General features: G+C 38.2%; 2 protein-coding genes across 6 annotated transcripts in view; both read right to left on the bottom strand.

Moving 5' to 3' along the window:
* Positions 1-19,948, bottom strand: part of TMPRSS11A (transmembrane serine protease 11A) — a 54,892-nt gene extending 34,944 nt beyond the window's left edge. The window contains exons 1-2 of one of the 5 annotated variants that reach the window (XM_082390252.1): positions 19,293-19,947; positions 11,563-11,708 (exon numbers count right to left, since the gene is read on the bottom strand). Coding sequence is in view for 4 of the 5 variants with exons in the window: in XM_082390251.1 (XP_082246377.1) it covers positions 19,293-19,303 (11 nt within the window). In the remaining variant the exon portion in view is untranslated. Of the gene's footprint in view, positions 1-11,562; positions 11,709-19,292 lie in introns of all 5 variants that reach the window. The other 4 variants (XM_082390251.1, XM_082390250.1, XM_082390254.1 and 1 more) reach the window with 4 other exon arrangements.
* TMPRSS11D (transmembrane serine protease 11D) overlaps positions 1-21,711 on the bottom strand; it is a 256,137-nt gene that overhangs the window by 131,084 nt on the left and 103,342 nt on the right. The window lies entirely within an intron of this gene.

The following is a 21,711-nucleotide window of genomic DNA, read 5'->3' as shown; positions in this document are numbered from 1 at the left end:
ATATTAACCTATACATAACAGTGAACTCAATGGGTTAAACTAGTCATGTTCATCTTTTTATCATTAAGACCTAATAAGGTACCTGGTACAGAGTAGGAATTTTATAAATCCATGAGAATCAGGCAGGTATTATACCAACCTTACATATGAAACGACAGAGGCTGAGAGAGAAGATGCCTTCTTTGTTAGAGCCAGGAGACTTAAAAGGACCCAGGTCATCTAACTCATTTTCTAGTGCTCCTTCTCTGCAACTTGCCATTGTAGTCAACTTAATTTATCCCTTTCATTAGAATTTATCTTTGTGTGTGTGTATTGAAAAGCTAAATTCTTTCGGGGCAGAGGTATTTTTCATGTTTCACAAGATTTAGTGCATTGATTTACTCTAAGTAGACTTTTAATAAATATTGATTGATTTACAGGAATTTTTTTTTAATATAAAATACTTCTTTACATAAATACCAGCATGAAAGATATAAACTATTTGGACCTAAATAGTTAAGAAGGTAATAGTTTTGGCATCAGTAATACATTTAGCCAATAAACTACTTAATCCTGTATGAATAAACTTTCAACTTAATATCAACTTTTATGAATGTGAACAAGCAATGCATGAAAGCAAATATGCATCATCAACCTCCCATTCTGGAGAGGTCCTATTAGTGATTTGCATAATATCACTTCAGATTTGAAAGGAAATATACTTAGTAAAGCCTTTGGAATCTAGCCTGTTTATAGGTAGAGATGCTCAAGCATTCTTTTCCTGCTTTACCTGCACCCATAAAACAAACAATGGTATATTAATCTTCTGTTGCTTGCTGTGTAACAAATTACCACTAATGAAGCTTGAGAGACCTGAATTCTATTGTGTATGGAAAATACTGACAATGCACATTGACTGATTTAAAAGAATCTAGACAACTGGCTGTTGAAAGGCAGTTTTTGATGGAAAAGACCTAAGGTTCCAGAACATAAAAACAACAAACAGGAGGAGCTTCAAGATGGCATAAGAGTAAGATGCGGAGATCACATTACTCCCCACAAATACATCAGAAATACATCTACATGTGGAACAGCTCCTACAGAACACCTACTGAACGCTGGCAGAAGACCTCAGACCTCCCAAAAGGCAAGAAACCCCATGTACCTGGGTAGGGTAAAAGAAAAAAAAAAAAAAAGACAAAGAATAGGGACGGGACCTGCACCAGTGGGAGGGAGCTGTGAAGGAGGAAAGGTTTCCACACACTAGGAAGCCCCTTCACGGGCAGAGACTGCGGGTGGCGGAGGGGGGAGCTTCAGAGCCGCGGAGGAAAGCGCAGCAACAGGGGTGTGGAGGGCAAAGCAGAGAGATTCCCGCACAGAGGATCAGTGCCGACCAACACTCACCAGCCCGAGAGGCTTGTCTGCCCACCCGCCGGGGCGGGCGGGGGCTGGGAGCTGAGGCTTGGGCTTTGGTCGGATCACAGGGAGAGGACTGGGGTTGGCTGTGTGAACACAGCCTGAAGGGGGCTAGTGCGCCACAGCTAGCCGGGAGGGAGTCCGGGAAAAAGTCTGGACCTGCCTAAGAGACAAGAGACTTTTTCCTTGCCTCTTTGATTCCTGGTGCGCGAGGAGGGGGGATTAAGAGCGCAGCTTAAAGGAGCTCCAGAGACGGGCGCGAGCCGCGGCGATCAGCGTGGACCCCAGAGACAGGCATGAGACGCTAAGGATGCTGCTGCCGCCACCAAGAAGCCTGTGTGTGAGCACAGGTCACTCTCCACACCGCCCCTCCCGGGAGCCGGTGCAGCCCGCCACTGCCAGCGTCCTGTGATCCAGGGACAACTTCCCCGGGAGAACGCACGGCACGCCTCAGGCTGGTGCAACGTCACGGAGGCCTCTGCCGCCGCAGGCTCGCCCCGCATCTGTGCCCCTCCCTCCCCCCGGCCTGAGTGAGCCAGAGCCCCCGAATCAGCTGCTCCTTTAACCCCATCCTGTCTGAGTGAAGAACAGATGCCTTCAGGCGACCTACACACAGAGGCGGGTCCAAATCCAAAGCTGAACCCCGGGAGCTGTGCGAACAAAGAAGAGAAAGGGAAATCTCTCCCAGCAGCCTCAGGAGCAGCGGATTAAATCTCCACAATCAACTTCATGCACCCTGCATCTGTGGAATACCTGAATAGACAATGAATCATCCCAAACTGAGCAGGTGGACTTTGGGAGCAACGATATATATATATTTTTCCCCCTTTTCTCTTTTTGTGAGAGTGTATGTGTATGCTTCTGTGTGTGATTTTGTCTGTATAGCTTTGCTTTTACCATTTCTCCTAGGGTTCTGTCTGTCTGTTTTTGTTTCTTTGTTTTTTGGGTTTTTTTAATTACTTAAAAGTTTTTTTTTCTTAATAATTATTTTTTATTTTAATAACTTTATTTTATTTTACTTTATTTTATTTTATCTTCTTCTTTCTGTCTTTCTTGTTTTTCCTCCCCTTTTATTCTGAGCTGTGTGGAGGACAGGCTCTTGGTGCTCCAGCCAGGCATCAGGGCTGTGCCACTGAGGTGGGAGAGCCAAGTTCAGCACACTGGTCCACAAGAGACCTCCCAGCTCCATGTAATATAAAAAGGCGAAAATCTCCCAGAGATCTCCATCTCAACGCCAACACCCAGCTCCACTCAACGACCAGCAAGCTACAGTGCTGGACACCCTATGCCAAACAACTAGCAAGACAGGAACAAAAACCCACCCATTAGCAGAGAGGCTGCCTAAAATCATAATAAGTCAACAGACACCCCAAAACACACCACCAGACGTGGAACTGCCCACCAGAAAGACAAGATCCAGCCTCATCCACCAGAACACAGGCACCAGTCCCCTCCACCAGCAAGCCTACACAACCCACGGAACCAACCTTAGCCACTGAGGACAGATGCCAAAAACAACGGGAACTATGAACCTGCAGCCTGTGACAAGGAGACCACAAACACAGTAAGTTAAGCAAAATGAGAAGACAGAGAAACACAGAGCAGATGAAGGAGCAAGGCAAAAACCCACCAGACCTAACAAACGAAGAGGAAATAGGCAGTCTACCTGAAAAAGAGTTCAGAGTAATGATAGTAAAGATGATCCAAAATCTTGGAAATAGAATGGAGGAAATACAAGAAACGTTTAACAAGGACCTGGAAGAACTAAAGAGCAAACAAACAGTGATGAACAACACAATAAGTGAAATTAAAAATTCTCTAGAAGTGATCAGTAGCAGAATAACTGAAGCAGAAGAACGGATAAATGACCTGGAAGATAAAATAGTGGAAATAACTACTGCAGAGCAGAATAAAGAAAAAAGAATGAAAAGAATTGAGGACAGTCTCAGAGACTTCTAGGACAACATTAAATGCACGAACATTCGAATTATAGGGGTCCCAGAAGAAGAAGAGAAAAAGAAAGGGACTGAGAAAATATTTGAAGAGATTATAGTTGAAAACTTCCCTAATATGGGAAAGGAAATACTTAAGTCCAGGAAGCACAGAGAGTCCCATACAGGATAAATCCAAGGAAAAACATGCCAAGACACATATTAATCAAACTATCAAAAATTAAATACAACAAATATTAAAAGCAGCAAGGGAAAAACAACAACACACAAGGGGATCCCCATAAGGTTAACAGCTGATCTTTCAGCAGAAATTCTGCAAGCCAGAAGTGGATGGCAGGACATATTTAAAGTGATGAAGGGGAAAAACCTACAACCAAGATTACTCTACACAGCAAGGATCTCATTCAGATTTGATGGAGAAATTAAAAGCTTTACAGACAAGCAAAAAGCTAAGAGAATTCACCACCAAACCAGCCTTACAACAAATGCTGCAGGAACTTCTCTAGGCAGGAAACACAAGAGAAGGAAAAGACCTACAATAATAAACCCAAAACAATTAAGAAAATGGTAATACGAACATACATATCGATAATTACCTTAAATGTAAATGGTTTAATTGCTCCAACCAAAAGACGTAGACTGGCTAAATGGATACAAAAACGCGACCCGTATATATGCTGTCTACAAGAGACCAACTTCAGACCTAGGGACACATACAGACTGAAAGTGAGGGGATGGAAAAAGATATTCCATGCAAATGGAAATCAAAAAAAAAGCTGGAGTAGCAATTCTCATATCAGACAAAATAGACTTTAAAACAAAAACTATTACAAGAGACAAAGAAGGACACTACATAATGATCAAGGAATCAATCCAAGAAGAAGATATAACAATTGTAAATATTTATGCACCCAACATAGGAGCATCTCAATACATAAGGCAAATATTAACAGACATGAAAGGGGAAATAGACAGTAACACAATCATAGCAGGGGACTTTAACACCACACTTTCCCCAATGGACAGATCATCCAAAATGAAAATAAATAAGGAAACACAAGCTTTAAAAGATACATTAAACCAAATGGACTTAATTGAAATTTATAGGACATTCCATCCAAAAACAACAGAATAAACAGTCTTCTCAAGTGTTCATGGAACATTCTGCAGGATAGATCACATCATGGGTCACAAATCAAGCCTTGGTAAATTTAAGAAAACTGAAATCGTATCAAGTATCTTTTCCGACCACAATGCTATGAGACTAGAGATTAATTACAGGAAAAAATCTGTAAGAAATACAAACACATGGAGGCTAAACAACACATTACCTAATAACCAAGAGATCACTGAAGAAATCAAAGAGGAAATCAAAAAGTACCTAGAAACAGGTGGCAATGAAAACACGATGACCCAAAACCTTTGGGATGTAGCAAAAACAGTTCTAAGAGGGAAGTTTATAGCTATACAAGCCTACCTTAAGAAACAAGAAACATCTCAAGTAAACAACCTAATGTTACACCTAAAGCAATTTGAGAGAGAAGAGCAAAAAATCCCCAAAGTTAGCAGAAGGAAGAAATCGTAAAGATCAGATCAGAAATAAATGAAAAAGAAATGAAGGAAACGATAGCAATGATCAATAAAACTAAAACCTGGTTCTTTGAGAAGATAAACAAAATTGATAAACCATTAGCCAGACTTATCAAGAAAAAAAGGGAGAAGACTCAAATCATTAGACTTAGAAATGAAAAAGGAGAAGTAACAACTGACACTGAAGAAATACAAAGGATCATGAGAGATTACTACAAGCAACTCTATGCCACTAAAATGGACAACCTGGAAGAAATGGACAAATTCTTAGAAATGCACAACCTGCCGAGACTGAACCAGGAAGAAATAGAAAATATGAACAGATCAATCACAAGCTCTGAAATTGAGATTGTGATTAAAAATCTTCCAACAAACAAAAGCCCAGGACCAGATGGCTTCACAGGCGAATTCTATCAAACATTTAGAGAAGAGCTAACACCTATCCTTCTCAAACTCTTCCAAAATATAACAGAGGGAGGAACACTCCCAAACTCATTCCGTGAGGCCACCATCACCCTGATACCAAAACCAGACAAAGATGTCACAAAGAAAGAAAACTGCAGGCCAATATCACTGATGAACATAGATGCAAAAATCCTCAACAAAATACTAGCAAACAGAATCCAACGGCACAGTAAAAGGATCATACACCATGATCAGGTTGGGTTTATACCAGGAATGCAAGGATTCTTCAATATATGCAAACCAATCAACGTGATACACCGTATTAACAAATTGAAGGAGAAAAACCATATGATCATCTCAACAGATGCCGAGAAATCTTTTGACAAAATTCAACACCCATTTATGTTAAAAACACTCCAGAAAGTAGGCATAGAGGGAACTTTCCTCAACATCATAAAGGCCATATATGACAAACCCACAGCCAACATCATCTTCAATGGTGAAAAACTGAAACCATTTCCACTAAGATCAGGAACAAGACAAGGTTGCCTACTCTCACCACTCTTATTCAACATAATTTTGGAAGTCTTAGCCACAGCAATCAGAGAAGAAAAAGAAATAAAAGGAATCCAAATAGGAAAGGAAGATGTAAAGCTGTCACTGTTTGCAGATGACATGATACTATACATAGAGAATCCTGAAGATGCTACCAGAAAACTACTAGAGCTAATCAATGAATTTGGTAAAGTAGCAGGATACAAAATTAATGCACAGAAATCTCTGGCATTCCTATACACTAATGATGAAAAATCTGAAAGTGAAATTAAGAAAACACTCCCATTTACCAGTGCAACAAAAAGAATAAAATATCTAGGAATAAACCTACCTAAGGAGACAAAAGACCTGTATGCAGAAAATTATAAGACACTGATGAAAGAACTTAAAGATGATACAAGTAGATGGAGAGATATACCATGTTCTTGGATTGGAAGAATCAACATTGTGAAAATGACTTTACTACCCAAAGCAATCTACAGATTCAATGCAATCCCTATCAAACTACCACTGGCATTTTTCACAGAACTAGAACAAAAAATTTCACAATTTGTATGGTAACACAAAAGATCCTGAATAGCCAAGGCAATCTTGAGAAAGAAAAACGGAGCTGGAGGAATCAGGCTCCCTGACTTCAGACTATATTTCAAAGCTACAGTAATCAAGACAGTATGGTACTGGCACATAAACAGAAATATAGATCAGTGGAACAGGATAGAAAACCCAGAGATAAACCCACGCACATATGGTCACCTTATCTTTGATAAAGGAGGCAAGAATACACAGTGGAGTAAAGACAGCCTCTTCAATAAGTGGTGCTGGGAATACTGGACAGCTACATGTAAAAGAATGAAATTAGAACACTCCCTAACACCATACACAAAAATAAACTCAAAATGGATTAAAGACCTAAATGTAAGGCCAGACACCATCAAGTCTTAGAGGAAAACATAGGCAGAACACTCTATGACATAAATCACAGCAAGATTCTTTTTGACCCACCTCTAGAGAAATGGAAATAAAAACAAAAATAAACAAATGGGACCTAATGAAACTTAAAAGCTTTTACACAGCAAAGGAAACCATAAACAAGACCAAAAGACAACCCTCAGAATGGGAGAAAATATTTGCAAATGAAGCAACTGACAAAGGATTAATCTCCAAAACATACAAGCAATCCACAAGAGAAATCTTTCGACAAAATTCAACACCCATTTATGTTAAAAACACTCCAGATCCACAAATGGGTAGAAGACCTAAATAAACATTTCTCTAAAGAAGGTATACAGATTGCCAGAAAACATGAAAGAATGCTCAACATCATTAATCATTAGAGAAATGCATATCAAAACTACAATGAGATATCATCTCACACCGGTCAGAATGGCCATCCTCAAAAAATCTACAAACAATAAATGCTGGAGAGGGTGTGGAGAAAAGGGGACCCTCTTGCACTGTTGGTGGGAATGTAAATTGATACAGCCAGTATGGAGAACAGTATGGAGGTTCCTTAAAAAACTAAAAATAGAACTACCATATGACCCAGCAATCCCACTACTGGGCATACACACTGAGAAAACCATAATTCAAAAAGAGTCATGTACCAAAATGTTCATTGCAGCTCTATTTACAATAGCCAGGACATGGAAGCAACCTAAGTGTCCATCAACCGATGAATGGTAAAGAAGATGTGGCATATATATACAATGGAATATTACTCAGCCATAAAAAGGAATGAAACCTAAGTATTTGTAGTGAGGTGGATGGACCTAGAGACTGTCATACAGAGTGAAATAAGTCACAAAGGGAAAAACAAATACTGTATGCTAACACATATATATGGAGTCTAAAAGAAAAAAATAGTTAATGGTCAGAAGAACCTAGGGGCAAGATGGGAACATAGATGTGGACTTAGTAGAGAATGGACTTGAGGATACGGGGAGGGGGAAGGGTAAACTGGGACAAAGTGAGAGAGTTGCATGGACATATATACACTACCAAATGTAAAATAGATAGCTAGTGGGAAGCAGCCACATAACACAGGGAGATCAGCTCCGTGCTTTGTGACTATGTAGAGGGCTGGGATAGGGAGGGTGCGAGGGAGGGAGATGCAAAAGGGAAGAGATATGGGGACTTATGTATATGTATAACTGTTTCACTTTGTTATAAAGCAGAAACTGACAGACCATTGTAAAGCAAGTATACTCTAATAAAGATGTTAAAAAAACAACAACAAACAGAAGCTTCATGGGATATGACATTAATCAGCCTCTTAGTTGGCTTAAAACCTAGATTCAGAAGTGAAGCATAATTTACAGACTATTTAGTACAATGTAACACATTTTCCAGTTGGGGAAGCTGAGGCCTAGAGATGATTAAGTGCCTTCTCCAGTATAATAAAGCTAGTAGTCATCTCAAACTCATGTCTTCTAACTTATAGTATGCTATTTTTTCTCAGTGCCAGAGTACCTCCCCATTGATTGTATTTTAATTCTTAACTAGATTTATTATTTATATATTCATCTCTTCACTTATTCATTCTTCATTTATTTGACCATTTATTATCTTAGAGAATCTTATCAGTGTGTCTTCAAGTCATTCAAAACCAATAGTGGACCAGAGGAGAAAGGCTAGACCTCAAGCAGATTTATAAGCTTTCAGATCTATCTTCCCATGATAACACAGTTCCTCTGAGTAGGACAAATGGAGAAAGTAGACGCAGGAAGATCACATCCCCGCCACCAAGATGCACACAAACTCACACTATTACAGGCTGTGAGACACTAGGCAGAAGAGTGGTTCAACACTCACTGATACACTGCTTCAAGTGCCATGGCAGTCTTGTTCACAAATGGCATACAAGGAGCTGTTAACATCTAGCGGGAAATGGTGGCCAACAAACACCATTGATCAGCTGTCAGAGTGTTTCTGCTTTTGAGAAAACTTTTGGGGAATGTAACAGGTGCGCAAGGCCAAATTACAAAAGCTGCAAGAGCCATGGGTTAAAGCTGTAACTACTTAATCGTATATGAGTAAACTTGCAACTTAATATCAACTTTTATGACTATGAACAAGCAAGGCATGAAAACAAATATGCATCATCAACCTCCCATTCTGGAGAGGTCCTATTAGTGATTTGCATAATATCACTGTAGATTTGAGAGGAAATATACTCAGTAAAGCCTTTGGAATCTAGCCTGTATGTAGGTAGAGATGCTCAAGCATTTTTTTCCTGCTTTACCTGCACCCATAAAACAAACACTGGTTTATTAATTTTCTGTTGCTGTGTAACAAATTACCACAAAGTTAGCAGCTTAAAACAACAGTCACTTATTCGCTCACAGTTCTGTATGTGGCATGGTTGAGTTTTCTGCTCAGGATCTCAGGAGGGTGAAATCAAGGTGTCGATTGAGGCTGCAATCTCATCTAATGTATGTGACCCTCTTCCAGGCTCACTTAGGTTTCAGGCAGAGTTCAGTTCCTTGAAGCTGAATTGGGGTTCCTGTTCCCTTGCTGGCTGTCAGAGGCCTCTCAGCTCCTAAATGTCACCCACATTCTTTGCCATTGTAGCCCACTCCATCTTCAAAGCCAGCAATGGGGAATCTCCCTCCCATCAAATTTCTTTCACATTCGGAATCTCTTTCTCCAGGTAGAGCCTTGTTCTATTTTAAGGTGTCACCTGATTAGGTTAGGCCTAAAAATTAGAATCTCTCCATTTAAAAGTCAACTGACTTGAGACCTTCATTATATCTGCAAAATCCCCTCACAGCAGTACCTAGGTTAGTGTTTGAATAACTGGGTGAAGGAGTGTATACCCCAAGGGTTGGGAATCTTGGAGGATCTTATAAGTTTTTCACAACTGAAAATATTATGACTTTCATAAAAAGGGACAGAAATCTACAGCCTTCAAAGAAAAGCATGTGAGATTTAAAACCTTCTCTAATTTTTGTGGAGTTGGGGCAGAACTATTTCATTAAAAGGGAATTCTATTTTAAGCATAAAATTAGAAGACGACTGTTTTATTCAAGTAACAACTTGGGGGAATACAAAGTGAACTCTTCTAAATTAAAGTAGGAAAAAAGCTAAAAGTAATCCCTGATCATGACGTAATTAGCACTTTGCATTCCTTTAAGGAGAGGGCAAGTACAGAAGATATTTATTCAGAGTAACGTAACCTATAATCTGCGTGAAATCCAATTTATCATATCCATTACACCTTCATTAACTTTGATTATTCAGTGTTTAGAAGAGTGTATTTATGACATGATTTTTCCAAAGATGTTATCAATAAAAACATAGTGATAATATTAATAATTTTGTGACTTTGCTTTCTGCAATCTTGAAGACCGAAAGATATACACCTTGAAGAATATATAGAGCAGTATGAATTGTTAATGATCAGAGTTGGGATATTCATTTCCTTAGTAACAGAACTCTAAGCTGGGGACTTCCCTGGTGGTCCAGTGATTAAGACTCCATGCTCCCAATGCAAGGGGCCTGGGTTTGATCCCTGGTCAGGGAACTAGATCCAGCATGCCACAACTAAAGATCCCACACGTGGCAACGAAGATTCCATGTGCCACAACTAAGACCTGGCACAGCCAAATAAATAAATAAATATTTTAAAAAAGAAACAAAAAACAAAAAAAACCCCTCTAAGCTGATGACTTCTATATATGTGAGTTCAAAGATGACTTGAGTTAGCAGAAGACATCATGGACCCCCTATTCCACATGGATCTTCCTTTTCCTATAAAGACCTCCCTTGAAGGCAGTAACTTTGGCTCACTCCACAGTCAACTACATGCCCTTTATCATTTTGCTATAAGCTCCAAATCTTTCCTTTTCAGGATTATTTTTCTGCTTTCTTGTAGTTACATGTTACCATTATACAAATGTAGATACATGTGATTATTATAAAAATGCCAATTTACAGACAGGTTATGTTCCCATAAATCTTCATAGAGAGAGTTTTCTGGTGTTTAAGATATACTATCTGATTTAAAAAGAAATTATTGGTTAGTTTCCCCGGCCAACCTACAAGTCTACTGAACTCCTAATATAAACTGTCAAAGGTGCTAAACGCATTGAATTCCTGGGAGATAGTGCAGAAAATTTGCTCCTCTTTTCCTAGCCTGGCTCCCATCCCTGGAGGAAAGTTCTTATAGAACTAAAGTGCCAAACTCTCCTTCCACCAACGAAAATTGTCATTCCCTTTGAGTGGCTGAACTCAGTCATTTGTTACAGAAAAGCAACCTTTTGTGGTGACCTAATATACTCTGATATTCCTGTGACTATTTTAGAATGACCATTTAGTACTAAAAGTGATAAGAACAAGAGCTACTATTTAGAAAGTACTGACTTCGTAGGATGTGTTGATTTTATCCTTTAAATGCTCTTGTCAGTAGAATTATTTATCTTCATTTTACGGGTGAACAACTTGCTCAATTCATGCAGCCAGAAGCAGAGGCAGAACCTAGCTCTGGCCACTGTGACTCAGAAGCCCTTTTATTCTGTAGTATCATATATTTTCTTTTGAGAGTGATTTTTTTCCTTTTACAGAACAGGCTTCCTATTAATCCAAATGAATAATGTGTGGAACATCAAGAAGCATAAAAGGCAGGTGAACAGCTTTATGAAGTGAAAGCAGAGGTTGGTTTACTGACCAGAGGGACCACCCATGTCCATTGTGGTCAAGTCTTGAATTTGTTTTTGCTTTCACTTCTTCTTCCTTTCTACTGGCTTTAAATTCTTGTGAACTCTCAAGAAGTTAGCATTCCCTTATCCCTCTCCAGACAGTAGCAGAGGTCATCTAGAAGGGAGGAGGAGGAAGGAAAGAGGGCTGTGAAAGCAGGCATGTACGAGGAGAATTAATTACCATATTTGGGCTTGTCTGTAAACTTTGGAGGCTTTAATTTAATTTGACACTTTTTCCATGCTGCCACATGTTCCCTATAAGTTTTATTTCTTGAGATATTATGTGTACACCTATCTTCTTGCCCCAAAGTGTGGAAGATCTTGAATACAGTGAGTAAGTCATATACAGCATTGAGGCATTTCTCAAGAAGTGTTCCCAGGTAGTGGGGTAAAGGGAGGTTTCCCATATTTAAGTAGGTTTGGAAAAAAATGGGTTAAAGAAAGTTAAATAGGATTCTCACTTCTAGAAGTCTTAGAGCCTTTAATGGTTTTAAAAGGGAGTAAAGGTGAGGCAGTATTTCTGCCTTGGTTTTGCATATATCCTGTTCTCTGATACAACCCCAGTACCAAATACATTATCTGACTCTTGGTAAATACTTGAATACTATTTAATGAATTGGACTGAAATAAAAGTTTTCCAAATGTGCTCATTAAAAATCACCCTATCTAGTAGTATCTCATGGGATTCTGATGTTCCACAGAACACAGTTTTGAAAACATGGCTCTAGATGTATTTACACCAGTGTGCTAATCCATGGAATGCTTTATTGTCAGGAGGTTTAAAAAAAAAAAGAAGAAACAAAGAAAACTTCTGATATTCCTTCTATATTTAACTCCCAGATATGAATGGAGTGAGGGTTGGGACAAAGAGAGAGGGGCAAAATTGAATAAAATACCACTGTAAGTCTAGACCAAAGAACATCTTCTATAGAAAATAATGAAGAGTTTCAGGCTGAGCTGAATTCAGGGGACTCAGAAAAAGAAAATGAGGATGCCAGAAAAGACAAGACTCAACTTCTTCACGTATCTAGGGAAATGCCTTCACCCTGGTCCCAGGGGTGGAAATTAGGCACACTGGCAAAAAGGGAACATAACTGAGAATTTTGAGCTGGAAGAAGAAAACGTGACCCAAAGGGGATTGAGAATACCTCTCCTGGATTCCACATGGATGTACTTCTTTCTCTTGGAGGGATACTCCCACCCCTGACAGTTCCTGACAGGAACATAATTACTCACTGCTCATCACATCTGACCTTCTGGGCTGGATTTACTCCAAATCCTGGCAGCTCCATCTTTCCTCTAACATCTACCCAGCCCTAGTGAGTTAAATGAATTTCAGATTCTTATCCCTTCTAGGTTTCCCTGTCCTGATTCAGTAAGGAGGCATTCTCTAGCCTTATTCTAAGAAATGACTGGCATTTAATTCTCTCACCTTCATATATAAGCAAAATAGGGAGTCTTATTGTGCTAGTTTAGCACAAAGTCTTTCATTTTATTTTATTTTATTTTATATTTTCTTTATTTTTTTTTTTTTGGCTGCGTTGGGTCTTAATTGCAGCATGTGGGCTCCTCTTTGCAGCATGTGGGATCTTTTTGTTGCGGTGCAGGCTCTTTGTTGTGGCACACGGGCTTCTCTCTAGTTTTCTCTCTCTAGTTGTGGCATGCGGGCTCCAGAGCGCATGGGCTCTGTAGTTTGCAGCATGCGGGCTCTCTCATTAAGGCGCACGAGCTCAGTAGTTGTGGCACGTGGGCTTATTTGCCCCCGTGGCATGTGGGATCTTAGTTCCCTGACCAGGGATGGAACCCACATCCCCTGCATTGGAAGGCGGATTCTTTACCACTGGACCACCAGGGAGGTCCCACAAAGTCTTTCTTAAATGGTGTTGAACTTAGATTTTGCACTAGAGGTAGAGCATAGTCACATGTTAGTTTAAATTAATGCAACATGATTGAACTCACTTCTCCTGGGGGTGGTATAGTATTAAGGATAAGAGCCCAATCTCTGGAGCTGAACTACCAGAGTTCAAGTCCTAGCCCTGCCACTTGCTAGCTCTGTAATAGGTGGCAACATATTTGACCCTTTTTTGTTTTAGTTCCCCCATTTGTAAAATGGAGATGAAATTAATACCTACCTCACAGGATTTCCATGAAAATTAAGTGCATTAATTCATGTGAAATGACCAGCACATAGTAAATGCTATATAAATATGAGCTATTATCAGTATTTTTGTTCTTCTTAATATTACACACTTGTTAGAAATTCACCATGCTGAGAAAGTGGGCATTTCACCCTGAGAATATTCATGGTAGGTAATTTTTATACCAGTAGCATTTTGGAATTTAGGATCATCTTGGAGTGGCCCCACAAGAGAAAGCTTAGATAGGCAGTATGTTAGGAAATCCCCCAAATATTTAAAATGCAATGTTAATCAACAAAAAATGTGTCCTGGGTGGCCCTGAGTGACACAATGAAATGGAAATCCTGTTTTACAAGTACACTATTAATAAGGGAAAAAGAGATTCAGTAACAAAACAGAAATTTATTACAGAATGTTCTAATTTACTAGAAAGGGTAGACAGCACCAGATGTTATGGAGTTGTGTGATATGTGTGTTTGGTTTAGTTTAGCATGTTTTTGACACAAGGTGCAGTCCCACCTATTAAGGTTTGTAAAATATGTCTCAGGTTAGAGGTTAAGGTCTAGGCTAGGAGTCTATGCATGTGTGCAAAATGAGTTGTTTGTATACAAATGCCTGGATCACAGCCTTATATACTATAAATATGTCCTAGCAGACTACTGAGAATTAATCATATATTGCAATATTTCTTATTCCTCCTTTGTCCTTTAATTTGTCCTTTTATGTATCCATTCAACTATTCATCCATCTGTCCATTTACCCAACTATTTTTCTTTTCCACAACGTTTCATTGAGTCTTTATTATGTTTTAAGGAATCATGCAGGGCTTAGGGAGGCAAGGATGAATAAAATATGGTTTCTACCCTCATGTAACTCATGATACAACATATAATGCTTTTGTCTCAATCTGTGCCATATGGATGATAATAATTAAGTATTGTAAACTTCTTTTCTATAAATATTTAAAATATCACAAATAACAAATTTCCATTAAGGTAACAAAAATGAGAGTTAAAGATTATGAAATAATAGAAAATATATATATTGGTCTCTGCCCCCAGTTCCTTCTAAAACCCTTGTAATTTCCCAAGTGATGAAGAGCACTAGGAACGTCTTTTGTTCTAATATTTGGTCTTTGGCCCCAGTTCCTGAGATAGAGGTCTTAAAGCCCTTGGAGTTTCCTGGGTGATAGCAGTGTCTTTTATTCCAGTGAGATACTCTTGGTGGGCTCCTAGATGGCTTGAAGATGGGGGCTAGTCTTTCTGGGGGCCAGAAAGATGAAGCCATGATTAGAAGCTTGGAACTTTAAGCTCCACCACTGCCTTCTATCCTCTGGGAAGAGAAGGGGGCTGGAGATTGAGTTAATAATCATTCATACCTATGTGATGAAGCCTCCACAAAAATCCCAGTCGTATATGATGAAAGAGCTTCTGGGTTGGTGTACACAACTATGTGCTGGGAGGAGAGAGCATCTCAACTCTTTGAGGACAGAATCTCCTGCATTGGGGACCCTTCTAGACCTCACCATATATGACCTCACCAGCCTCATCTGGCTGTTTATACATATCCTTTAATAACCTTTGTAGTAAACTGGTAACCTAGTAGGTAAACTGTTTTCCTGAGTTCTGTGGTCACTCTAGCAAATTAATCAAATCGGAGGAGGGGATTGTAGGAAGCTCCATTTTATAGCCCGCCAGTCAGGAACACAGGTAACGACTGGGACTTGGGATTGACATCTGAAGTGGCGGCACGGGCAGTCTTATGGGACTGAGCCCTTAACCTGTGGGGCCTGCACTAACTCTGGTTACTGTCATAATTGAATTGAATTGTAGGATTCCCAGCCAGTGTTGGAGAATTGCTTGGGGGAAAACCCTACCCAGCTGATGTCAGAAGTATTGTGTGTGCTAATAGTGTGATAGTAAAGAAAAACACAGTTTTTCCAAGACAAAGGTTTTTTTTAAATTCCTTTAAGTTTTTACCTGCCTGGACAAACCTTCTCTAGGCCTATTTGTATTGCAGATCTGCCCTACCTTTTAGAGTCAAACGACTTTGGCTTCAGTCCATGCTTGTAACTCTTTAACATGTATCTTGAGAAGTTAATGAAACCTCTCTGAATTTCAGTTTTCTCACCTGTAAGATGGTGATTATAAATACTACCCAAGGATGTGAGGCAATGAAACGAGTATATGAAAGACTCTAGCACATATCAAATTCCTACTCTGGGTCAGGAGTTTTCATAGGAGCTATCTGATGTATTTGTTGCCACAGCTTGGTGAGGTGTGTCTTATCACCATTCACTAATGAGGAACTGAGGATCAGAGAGGAAAATCAACACAGGTTACAAAGCTAAGGGTAGGGCTTATCTTTCTGACTTCAAATCTATCAGTACCATTTGTAACCAGGCCACTCTGATAATGAATGTGAAAGCCTTTAGTAGTACGCTGTTCAGTTGTTGCTTATATTATTTTTGTATCCGTAGTGGGTCAATTTCCTGTCGTTGCCCAGATGTTTCAGAGGCACAGCTATGAATGTATTGGGGGTAAGATGTTGTGTATAGCTTGGGTTTAAAGCTCAATAACTCTATGATCTAGGGCTGCTTTCTTTTTCTGTAAAATAGGATAATAATAGCTAACTCATATGAGGATTGTAAATAAATGAGATAATATATGGAAAATGATGAATATTTTGTAAATAGGTAATAAATGGTAGATGCTATTACAGTAATTACAAATAAACTACCACCTACTATAGATTCATATATGCTTATCTGAGCATAAACTTCTATTATCTTGGTTTCCAAGTATTTTGTATACATATTTGCCAGCCTCCCTATTTTATCTACAAATACATTATTCTTTGTATGACAGACAATTGGAAAGAAGAAAAGCAAAAGAAAGAAGAGGATGCTATAAACTAGCCTTTAAATCTCAATGATATGAATACATATGTAGATAAAGCTTTACTGCATAACTAACATTATGAATCTCTTACTCAAATTTTAAATTAAAATGGAAAAATTGATTTTTTCTCTTGAAAAAGAAAAAAACAGGATATCCTAATAGTTAAGCTCAGGCTTGAGTTCTAGACTGCCTCAAATCCCAGCTTCCACTCATTAGCCTGTGATGTAGGGCTAGTTACTTTTTCATCTATAAAATGGAGATAATAATAGTACCTAATCATAGAATTGTTGTGAGAATTAAATGAGGTAATATAATGTGGTGCATATGTGGCACCCAGCAAGCACTATGGGTTTGCTAAAAACTAACAAAACAGTAACATTTAATTGATAATTTACACAAAGTTTAGTGATCAGTAAGTAACATGGAGGTTTTACCTTGTTATTTTGGCTTTAACTCTGAAGATATAGTTTTTGAGTATATTAGAGAATGAACTTGGCAAATTATCAAGTTGATTTAAATGAGTATTCAAAATGAAATTAAAATGTACAACATGAGTGCTTGCGAAGCATTTTCTCTAAATGAGGATAATGACAAGGAGAAATCTAATTTTTGCATTTATTAAGCAATGCTGAAAATAATGGCAATAGGAAGAGAGAGATGCCAGTCATCTGGGAACAGGACAGCAATCTCAGATGAAGAAGTCATTTGATATTTTATCTTTTATAAGAGAAATAATTGAGATTTTCCGTGAATATATCACCCAACTAATCAATTTATAGGAAAGAGTAGGGGTATGGATATTGCTAAAGGCAAATGCAAATGGATATTCACAGCAAAGTTGGAACACTAAATACTATCTCTGAAAGGTAGAGAGGAGGGTCAAAAACCCGTAGAAAAGAGATCCAAGTTTCAACAGACCAGAAACAACAAAGATATGAATCAAGTACATTTTGACACAGCTTCCACACTGAGTTTCTTGTTAGTGGAGAAGTAAGGATGGCCGACACGACTATAGAATGTACTGTAAAATTAGTGTAGGTGAGACATAGGGCGTCACAGTAATTATTAAACATTTGCTTTGCCTCAATCCTTAAGACTGCCTGGCCATCTCCTGCAAATCCTCCAAATCCTGGATTAATGTTCCATTACTTTATCTTAAAGAAACCATAAACATTCAGTGTTTCTCACTGTCCCCTTTCTTTGTCATGGATGTCCTGAACAATTGCACTGACCCCCAATATTACTCCTATAATTTACTTCCCTTAAACTGAAAACATTCCTCTAAACACATAAATATGCATTAGAAAAGAAGATTTTTGGTGTCCATAATCATGAGACTTGATTTTTTTAAAAGAATAATTTGGAGAATGTGAAATATGAAAGGTTGGAACTACTGCTCTATAATATCATGATTTCCATAGACATGGAATATGCATTTTCAAATTCAATGAATTTTAATGAGCAAAACACTAATGCTAGATATTTACATTTGCTTATTCATTAATTTGTTCAACAAATATGTGGAGTGCCAATTATGTGTGAAGCACTGTAGACCCTGCCTAAGGATGTCAGAGACCCTCTGGCAATTACTATTTGCTCACTAAAGGACTGATCCAAATGTGCATTTTATTAGTGGGGAAGGAAGCCCAGTGAAGTTCACTAATTTAGGGGCTGACCTAGTGTCAAGTTCTCGTCTCTGAAAGACCCCAGATGGAATCCTTGCCACCTAGAGAAGCTGCAAGAGTCCAGGAAGACTGGATTTAAGGAGTTGTGGGTTGCAGTGCTCTGATCTTGACATCACAACTCTGTCGATACAGAGAAGCCCCTTAAGATCTGTTTCTCTTAGATTCACCACTTTAAAATGGTAATTGGTAACTGTTTGCTGATCTTACAGGGGTGTCCTGACTATTAAATGAAATAAAATGTGTAAAAATGTTTTGAAAATGGCATACATCTAAGCAATCTTGAAATATTACTGTCATTGATGTTTAAAATCACTATTTTAATTGTATCAAAGTTTATGCCAAGAAATCTTATTTTTTTCCTCTCCTTTACATGTGGCAAACCTTACTTTGAAAAAAAAAAACTTGAAATAATTTATAGTTTTCTTTCCTCTTTAATATTTAACAGGAAAAAATTTAGAGAGTAAACAGTTTCCCTAATCAGGATGTCGTCTCCTTTCTCCCCCCAAGAAGTCCTGAAATATCTATGAAGGCGGGTGTCTCGGCAGATTTTGACCTCCCAATCTGCATTAGTTCCCAATGACTGACTATAAGGTATGAGGAAAAGGAACTGAAGGAAAGTGTTACAGAAGCTAAGTTTAGTCATATTACTGACAGGAGGCTTTTCTTAAAACAAATTAACACCTTTCTCCCCCATCCCCCTCCAAAATCAGAAGCAGTCAAAACAACAATGTAATATAGTTTTTCATTAACTTCTTCTAAAATCCCAACTGTTGAACTTGGTGACATGAAATAATGTTAATAATGATTTTTAATACAAAAATATTGATTTTAACTACAGAGATTAATTAATCCAGCTGCTATAATAATTCCACAAATTTCACAACATCCAATGCAGGCAGTCCTCCGACATTCTGGGAATCTAGCCACTGACAGACAGTAGAGCAAACAAGCCATTACTAAACAAAACTGAACTTACCGATACATCATCTGTGGGAGGAAGAATATGATCTTAGAGGTCTGCGCCCACTCAACCTGACTTTCTAATCAACTATATGACATCTCTAGATATATTAGAGGTCTATGGCTGGAAGACATAAGGGAACAAATTTCAAGTACTTGAAATGAAACTAGTTTGACAAGTCTGAACAGAGAAGCCTCAACCCATAGAATAGCTCCAGAGACAGCATAGTCCCAACAAGAAAGCAATATTTCTTTTTTTGGTATTGACTAATTTTGTTAAAGGAGAAGGAACTGGTTACAGGGATTTGAATGAGAAATACTTTAGGAATGCACTAGGATTAAGAGTTTAAAGAAGATTATTGGCAGGTATACAAATATCTTAAAGAAACCTTCACATAAAAAGCCCTCAATAAAAACAATCAGATATTCTTAAAACCGAGATTCATAATATGACTCAGGAAATACTCCTTAAATTTTTGTTGAACAACAGCTATCTCCATGTATCAGGGGTATAGTGAGTTTATTAATACATAATCATTTTACTTTTTACAAATACCTATTTCTCAGAGTACATACAAATAAATTCATATCAAACCAGATTTTTTCCCTAAATGACTTAATGTAATAAGTGTAATTTAATTTATATTTATGTAATATATATTTATACATATATATCTCTATATTTATATACATATATGTATGTATGTGTGTATGTATACACACACACACACACACACACACAGAGAAGGGGAGAGAGGGAGAGAGAGGGAGAGAGAGATTTATTATAATGAAGAAAACAAAAAGAGAAGATCAGGGAAACAAATAATATTTTCAATTAGACAACATGAATACCAACTCTTTGTGAATATTAAGACATAAGAAATGAGGCTGAAACTCTGTTTGACCATGTCCTAATCATGATTTATTTCTTTCTCCTCAGAAGCAACCATTGTTATTAGGGTCCATCTTTTCGTGGAACATACTAAGCATTTACGGACACAGACACATACACACACGTATTCATAGAAAAACATATATGAATGTTAATTAAACAATGTCATGATGCAAACACCCTTGGGCAACCTGCTCTTTCTCTACTTAATATTTAGAAGATCTTTCTGTGTTTGGAGACACAGATCTACCTACCTTATTCTTTTTAACAGCTACATGAAGTATTAAGTATTTACTTAATATTTAGAAGATCTTTCTGTGTTTGGAGACACAGATCTACCTACCTTATTCTTTTTAACAGCTACATGAAATATGAATATACTTAGTGTTTAGCCTTGATTATAATCAAGTTATGTGAACCTGGACAGGCTACTTAGATCTTTTGAGCATCAGTTTCCTTCTATATGAAATGAGCTGGTACCATTTATGTGCAACACTTTTATGAGAATTAAACAACATAATGTGTGTGGAACTGCCTAGCACGATATCTGGTAATAAATCACAGCTTCCATTGTTGGTGGAAGAAGGCCTGTTTGTTAGACAGAGCCCAGACTTGGAGGGAGATACACCTGACTGTAAATCCTGGCTCCCCACATAGCTGCTGCTTGGCTCTTCTGCATCTTAGCTTCCTCGTCTGTACATGAAATTAATAACAGCTTTCCAGGCTATTGTAGGAATGAATGTAACAGTACATGTAATATGCCACCCACACTAACTGGCATATATAAGAACTGAACAGAGAACTGTACTGAGATCAAAAGATGACTACTCTGAATGTCAGCATGGCAGAACATGGCAAGAAGTTTGCTTGGAACTTTTCTATAGGCCCTGACGTCATCTGGCTTCTTAGGTTTCTGGGCCTTTGTTTACTGGAGGGTAGAGGACTAACTGGTTGAATATGAAATACTGAAATATGAATACTAAAAACTATTATAATGCATAAGGATTATATCATGAGACAATAGCAATATACCTTTCTTGAGTGAGATGTAAGATATTTCTCTGAATGATATTTCTTTTCAAGTGATATTTTTGTCCTCTCTCTGCTAAGGGGAAATTACAGGACTGATACCAGGTGACAAACAAGTGTTGTCATGTTGGAAATGAACAGATGGAAAGCATCACATAGCTTAGGAGTCATTGTACATAGTAGCTCAGACTCCATTGTGTGATGGTTATTTCAGAGAAGCCTAACACAGTAACATCATGGCATTCAGTAATTCATTAAATAGATATTTTCCCAGTTCCTATGATGTGCCAGGGTATGTTTTGGGTACTTGGAGATTAGAGCAGTTAAAAAAATTTATTAAAATTACTTCCTTACAAACATCGTCAACTCCTTTACTTCTCTTTTACTTTGTACTCTCTTGATGAAAAGATAACTTTGGATAAAGCCAACTTTTTATGATTCCTCACCTGTACCCTTGTGCAGATAAACCAGCCTCTAGAAAAACACACAAACTGACTGATCTAATTTTAAATTC

This window comes from Balaenoptera borealis (assembly GCF_965194805.1).
Source record: "Balaenoptera borealis genome assembly, chromosome: 4".
Lineage (NCBI taxonomy): Eukaryota > Metazoa > Chordata > Mammalia > Artiodactyla > Balaenopteridae > Balaenoptera > Balaenoptera borealis.
This window is presented reverse-complemented; position numbering and strand designations above follow the sequence as displayed.